We start from the raw sequence: 7500 nt of genomic DNA on the forward strand, positions 1-7500 counted from the left end.
GAGAGATATGGGTAGAGGTACAGAAAGAGAAAGAGAGATATGGGTAGAGGTACAGAAATAGAAAGAGAGATATGGGTAGAGGTACAGAAAGAGAAAGAGAGAGATGGGTGGAGGTACATAAAGAGAAAGAGAGATATGGGTAGAGGTACAGAAAGAGAAAGAGAGAGATGGGTAGAGGTACAGAAAGAGAGAGATGGGTAGAGGTACATAAATAGAAAGAGAGATATGGGTTGAGGTACAGAAAGAGAAAGAGAGAGATGGGTAGAGGTACAGAAAGAGAAAGAGAGAGATGGGTTGAGGTACAGAAAGAGAAAGAGAGAGATGGGTGGAGGTACATAAAGAGAAAGAGAGAGATGGGTTGAGGTACAGAAAGAGAAAGAGAGATGGGTAGAGGTACAGAAAGAGAAAGAGAGAGATGGGTTGAGGTACAGAAAGAGAAAGAGAGATGGGTAGAGGTACAGAAAGAGAAAGAGAGAGATGGGTAGAGGTACAGAAAGAGAAAGAGACGTGGGTAGTGGTACAGAAAGAGAGACGTGGGTAGAGGTACAGAAAGAGAAAGAGAGAGATGGGTAGAGGTACAGAAAGAGAAAGAGAGATGGGTAGTGGTACAGAAAGAGAAAGAGACGTGGGTAGAGGTACAGAAAGAGAAAGAGACGTGGGTAGAGGTACAGAAAGAGAAAGAGAGATGGGTAGTGGTACAGAAAGAGAAAGAGACGTGGGTAGAGGTACAGAAAGAGAAAGAGACGTGGGTAGAGGTACAGAAAGAGAGAGATTGGTAGTGGTACAGAAAGAGAAAGAGACGTGGGTAGAGGTACAGAAAGAGAAAGAGAGATGGGTAGTGGTACAGAAAGAGAAAGAGACGTGGGTAGAGGTACAGAAAGAGAAAGAGACGTGGGTAGAGGTGGGTAGAGGTACAGAAAGAGAAAGAGACGTGGGTAGAGGTACAGAAAGAGAGAGATGGGTAGAGGTACAGAACGAGAAAGAGACGTGGGTAGAGGTACAGAAAGAGAGAGATGGGTAGAGGTACAGAAAGAGAAAGAGACGTGGGTAGAGGTACAGAAAGAGAAAGAGACGTGGGTAGAGGTACAGAAAGAGAGAGATGGGTAGAGGTACAGAAAGAGAAAGAGACGTGGGTAGAGGTACAGAAAGAGAGATGGGTAGAGGTACAGAAAGAGTACAGAAAGAAAGATGGGTAGAGGTACAGAAAGAGAAAGAGAGATGGGTAGAGGTACAGAAAGAGAGATGGGTAGAGTACAGAAAGAGAAGAGGGAGATGGGTAGAGGTACAGAAAGAGAGAGATGGGTAGAGGTACAGAAAGAGAAAGAGAGAGATGGGTTGAGGTACAGAAAGAGAAAAGAGAGAGATGGGTAGAGGTACAGAAAGAGAAAGAGAGAGATGGGTAGAGGTACAGAAAAGAAAGAGAGATGGGTAGTGGTACAGAAGAGAAAGAGATGGGTAGAGGTACAGAAAGAGAAAGAGAGAGATGGGTAGAGGTACAGAAAGAGAAAAAGAGATGGGTAGAGAGATGGGTAGAGGTACAGAAAGAGAAAGAGAGTACAGAGATGGGTAGAGGTACAGAAAGAGAAAGATGGGTAGTGGTACAGAAAGAGAAAGAGACGTGGGTAGAGGTACAGAAAGAGAAAGGTACAGAAAGAGAAAGATGGGTAGAGGTACAGAAAGAGAAGAGAGATGGGTAGTGGTACAGAAAGAGAGACGTGGGTAGAGGTACAGAAAGAGAAAGAGAGGGTAGAGGTAAAGAGAGAGATGGGTAGAGGTACAGAAAGAGAAAGAGAAAGAGTACAAAGAGAGAGATGGGTAGTGGTACAGAAAGAGAAAGAGACGATGGGTAGAGGTACAGAAAGAGAGAGATGGGTAGAGTACAGAAAGAGTGGGTAGAGGTACAGGTACAGAAAGAAAGGTACAGAAAGAGAGATGGGTAGAGGTACAGAAAGAGAAAGAGACGTGGGTAGAGGTACAGAAAGAGAAAGAGACGTGGGTAGAGGTACAGAAAGAGACGTGGGTAGAGGTACAGAAAGAGAGAGATGGGTAGAGGTACAGAAAGAGAAAGAGACGTGGGTAGAGGTACAGAGAAGAGAGAGAGATGGGTAGTGGTACAGAAAGAGAAAGAGACGTGGGTAGAGGTACAGAAAGAAAGAGAGATGGAGAAAGAGTGGTACAGAAAGAGAAAGAGACGTGGGTAGAGGTACAGAAAGAGAAGATGGGTAGAGGTACAGAAAGAGAGATGGGTAGAGGTACAGAAAGATGGGTAAAGAGAGAGATGGGTAGAGGTACAGAAAGAGAGAGATGGGTAGAGGTACAGAAGAGAGGTACAGAAAGAGAGAGATGGGTAGAGGTACAGAAAGAGAGAGATGGGTAGAGGTACAGAAGAGGAGAGAGATGGGTAGAGGTACAGAAAAAGAGAAAGAGAGATGGGTAGAGGTACAGAAAGAAAGAGAGAGATGGGTAGAGGTACAGAAAGAGAGAGATGGGTAGAGGTACAGAAAAGAGAATGGGTAGAGACAGAAAGAGAGAGATGGGTAGAGGTACAGAAAAGAGAGATGGGTAGAGGTACAGAAAGAGAGAGAGAGGTACAGAAAGAGAGAGATAATGGTACAGAAAGAGAGAGAGTGGTACAGAAAAAGAGAGAGATGGGTAGAGGTACAGAAGAGTACAGAAAGAGAGAGATGGGTAGTGGTACAGAAAGAGAGAGATGGGTAGAGGTACAGAAGAGAAGAGAGACAGAAAGAGAGAGATGGGTAGAGGTACAGAAAGAGAGAGATGGGTAGAGGTACAGAAAGAGAAAGAGACAGTGGGTAGAGGTACAGAAAGAGAAAGAGACAGAAAGAGAGAGATGGGTAGAGGTACAGAAAGAGAGAGATGGGTAGAGGTACAGAAAAAGAGAAAGTACAGAAGAGAGATGGGTAGAGGTACAGAAAAGAGAGAGATGGGTAGAGGTACAGAAAGAGAAAGAGACGATGGGTAAGGTACAGAAAGAGAGAGATGGGTAGAGGTACAGAAAGAGAAAGAGACGATGGGTAGAGGTACAGAAAAAGAGAGATGGGTAGAGGTACAGAAAGAGAAAGAGACGTGGGTAATGGTACAGAAAGAGAAAGAGACGTGGGTAGAGGTACAGAAAGAGAGATGGGTAGTGGTACAGAAAGAGAGATGGGTAGTGGTACAGAAAGAGAGAGATGGGTAGAGGTACAGAAAGAGAGAGATGGGTAGAGGTACAGAAAGAGAGAGATGGGTAGAGGTACAGAAAGAGAGAGATGGGTAGAGGTACAGAAAGAGAGATGGGTAGAGGTACAGAAAGAGAGAGATGGGTAGAGGTACAGAAAAGAGAGATGGGTAGAGGTACAGAAAGAGAGAGAGGTAGTGGTACAGAAAGAGAGAGATGGGTAGAGGTACAGAAAGAGAGAGAGATGATGGGTAGAGGTACAGAAAGAGAGAGATGGGTAGAGGTACAGAAAGAGAGAGATGGGTAGAGGTACAGAAAGAAAGATGGGTAGAGGATGGGTAGAGGTACAGAAAGAGAGAGATGGGTAGAGGTACAGAAAGAGAGAGATGGGTAGAGGTACAGAAAGAGAGAGATGGGTAGAGGTACAGAAAGAGAGAGATGGGTAGAGGTACAGAAAGAGAGAGATGGGTAGAGGTACAGAAAGAGAGAGATGGGTAGAGGTACAGAAAGAGAGAGATGGGTAGAGGTACAGAAAGAGAGAGATGGGTAGAGGTACAGAAAGAGAGAGATGGGTAGAGGTACAGAAAGAGAGAGATGGGTAGAGGTACAGAAAGAGAGAGATGGGTAGAGGTACAGAAAGAGAGAGATGGGTAGAGGTACAGAAAGAGAGAGATGGGTAGAGGTACAGAAAGAGAGAGATGGGTAGTGACAGACAGAAAGAGAGAGATGGGTAGAGGTACAGAAAGAGAGAGATGGGTAGAGGTACAGAAAGAGAGAGATGGGTAGTGGTACAGAAAGAGAGAGATGGGTAGAGGTACAGAAAGAGAGAGATGGGTAGAGGTACAGAAAGAGAGAGATGGGTAGAGGTACAGAAAGAGAGAGATGGGTAGAGGTACAGAAAGAGAGAGATGGGTAGAGGTACAGAAAGAGAGAGATGGGTAGAGGTACAGAAAGAGAGAGATGGGTAGAGGTACAGAAAGAGAGAGATGGGTAGAGGTACAGAAAGAGAGAGATGGGTAGAGGTACAGAAAGAGAGAGATGGGTAGAGGTACAGAAAGAGAGAGTGGGTAGAGGTACAGAAAGAGAGATGGGTAGAGGTACAGAAAGAGAGAGATGGGTAGAGGTACAGAAAGAGAGAGATGGGTAGAGGTACAGAAAGAGAGAGATGGGTAGAGGTACAGAAAGAGAGAGATGGGTGGTACAGTAGAGAGATACAGAAAGAGAGAGATGGGTAGAGGTACAGAAAGAGAGAGATGGGTAGAGGTACAGAAAGAGAGAGATGGGTAGAGGTACAGAAAGAGAGAGATGGTAGAGGTACAGAAAGAGAGAGATGGGTAGAGGTACAGAAAGAGAGAGATGGGTAGAGGTACAGAAAGAGAGAGATGGGTAGAGGTACAGAAAGAGAGAGATGGGTAGAGGTACAGAAAGAGAGAGATGGGTAGAGGTACAGAAAGAGAGAGATGGTAGAGGTACAGAAAGAGAGAGATGGGTAGAGGTACAGAAAGAGAGAGATGGGTAGAGGTACAGAAAGAGAGAGATGGGTAGAGGTACAGAAAGAGACAGAAATAAAGTCAGATGGAGGGAGGAACACACAGACAGGGTGGACAAGTTGAGACGACTCTCCCAGCCCTGACCCTTACGTAACCGGCTGTCACGGTGATGAGGTGCAGTGAATACCTCGGATCTCGGGAATGCCGATCCGTCTCCGCGGCGATGCAGCCATTCCCTCAGGAATCCACAGGCAGAATTCCAGAAGGTTTCCGGCGCTCCCGTAGCCGCTGACAGCCAGGCAAGACCAGTGCTTCCCAACTCCAGTCCCTGAGTTCCCCCATAAGCACCTGGTTTTGTTGTAGCATCGGACAAACCTCATCGAGGGCCTGATGATTAGTTGACGAGTTGAATCAGGTGTGTTTGTCCAGGGCCACAATAAAAATGTGTACTTCTACTGGAGGAACGGAGTTGGGATCCTCTGGGCTCGATCAATCCCTGTTATCCCAGTGAGCATCTCTTAACACAGGGGTCATAGGACTCGTCTGGATGGATGTCCTGCTAGTTACCTGGTCAGAGGAGAGGGCTTTATGACCTCTGGTCAACTTCTGAAAATGATGAAGACGTATCTTCTCCTATATGTCTCTGTGTGTGAACACTTGTGTGTTTTGTTTATTTTTCCCTAATATACGTTAACCTATATATTTTGACATATATATTTTACACACATATTTGATATATATTTATATGAAATTCTTTGCAAACATTAGTGCTTTTGTATTTTGAACATAGATTGTGCTTCTGATATCCCTCCGTATTTTTCTGTTTGCTGTGCAATATATTAGGTTAACACATATATTTCTCTCTACCCAAGGCCTCAGAAACTGCGCTGGCCCAGTTTCCAGGCCTCCCACCGGCCCAGTCACTCCTGGGCCCAGCGGCAGATGGGCTGCCAGTCAGTACTGCAGATGAACCTGCTCCAGAAGCTCTGCCTGCTCCAGCTTACAGCCCTCCTGGAGAAACACACCCCCACCAACAAACACGGCTTCAGCTGGTGAGTCGGCGGCGGCCATTTTGATTAGTTAAGGTTCATAAAACTTGGAGTTTGTGACAAACACATTGGGATTTTTCTCACACAAGGTCTCACACAAAAACAGCTGAAAATGCAGGCCCCCAAAAATGATATTGAGTGTAGGTATAAAAACCCTTAGCCTATAGCCTAGCATGCTGCTCCGATAGCGCTAGTTGAAGCCTAGGCCTACAAACAAATAGACAACCACAACAATCATAGGCTCTATTTTTCCTCTAGTTGGAATTCCTCCCACTCTCCTCCCACAGATAGCAGCCTGTTGGGTCTGAACGTAAGGGGGGTTTCAACATTCTTTTCCCAGGCTAGCTAATTGCTGGTGCACTGGTATACGTTGTCATCTTTTGACGGGGGCAATCACAGAGTTCACACGCACAGGCTGTTAAAATGAAGACCTGGAGGCCGAGTCTATAGGCCCAGTCTTCGTCAATTACCGAAATGACCGAACACCCCCTCTCCATCATGCAGTTATAGATTATGGCCACTGGTTCGAGATTGTCCAATGTCACTCAGTATCCCCTTTGGTGTCTCCTCCTTCTGGGGATGTCTGTGAGGACTGTTGAGACTGCAGACCAGGGGATGTATTCTTCTATCATTCTCTTACATGGAATTCTATCTCTTTTCTCTCTGTCAATCTCCCTTTTCTATTTCTCTTTCCCTCCCTTCCTTCCCTCAGCACAACTCTCTCTTTCTCTGTCTGTCTGTCTGTCTGTCTGTCTGTCTGTCTGTCTGTCTGTCTGTCTGTCTGTCTGTCTGTCTGTCTGTCTGTCTGTCTGTCTGTCTGTCTGTCTGTCTGTCTGTCTGTCTGTCTGTCTGTCTGTCTGTCTGTCTGTCTGTATGTGTCTCTCTCTCTCTCTCTCTCATTTACTCTCTCTCTCTCTCCACCTCTCCCTCCCTCCATCTTCTTATCTAACCTAGCTTCATGATCTGGACAAAGCAAATAGCTAAAGCCTCACCTCAAATCTCTGTATAGTGCTGTGATTGTCTTCACCCCACCCAGCTTCAATGAGTCAGAGAAGTTCCACGCCTTCTCCAGGCTGGCAGGGGCAGAGTAAGGGTTATGGCAGGCTTACGACAGGGTTATGACAGACTTACGACAGGGTTATGACAGACTTACGACAGGGTTATGACAGGCTTATGACAGGGTTATGACAGGCTTACGACAGGGTTATGGCAGGCTTACGACAGGGTTATGACAGACTTACGACAGGGTTATGACAGACTTACGACAGGGTTATGACAGGCTTATGACAGGGTTATGACAGGCTTACGACAGGGTTATGGCAGGCTTACGACAGGCTTACGACAGGCTTACGACAGGGTTATGGCAGGCTTACGACAGACAGGCTTACGACAGGGTTATGACAGGCTTACGACAGGGTTATGGCAGGCTTACGACAGGGTTATGACAGGCTTACGACAGGGTTATGACAGGCTTACGACAGGGTTATGACAGGCTTACGACAGGGTTATGGCAGGCTTACGACAGGGTTATGACAGGCTTACGACAGGGTTATGGCAGGCTTACGACAGGTTTATGGCAGGCTTACGACAGGGTTATGACAGGCTTACGACAGGGTTATGGCAGGCTTACGACAGGGTTATGGCAGGCTTATGTCAGGTCTTTTAATCACTGAGACCATTTGATTTTTTGAGTTGGAGGCTTGGCTGCGCATACCCAGAATTACCTTCTGGGATCGTAGCATGTTCCCTTCTCATTTACCAAGCTGTGGTCATTCTTCTGAGA

General features: G+C 46.1%; 1 protein-coding gene across 1 annotated transcript in view; it reads left to right on the plus strand.

Annotated features, from left to right (window-relative positions):
- Positions 1-5511: 5511 nt before the first annotated feature.
- LOC124022073 (rho GTPase-activating protein 7-like) overlaps positions 5512-7500 on the plus strand; it is a gene marked incomplete at its 5' end in the record, with an annotated part of 18982 nt that continues 16993 nt past the window's right edge. Inside the window, 1 exon segment of the mRNA XM_046337132.1 lies at positions 5512-5720. Within this exon segment, the coding sequence (XP_046193088.1) occupies positions 5512-5720 (209 nt within the window).

Source organism: Oncorhynchus gorbuscha, unplaced genomic scaffold (genome assembly GCF_021184085.1).
Source record: "Oncorhynchus gorbuscha isolate QuinsamMale2020 ecotype Even-year unplaced genomic scaffold, OgorEven_v1.0 Un_scaffold_1286, whole genome shotgun sequence".
NCBI classification, from domain to species: Eukaryota; Metazoa; Chordata; class Actinopteri; order Salmoniformes; family Salmonidae; genus Oncorhynchus; species Oncorhynchus gorbuscha.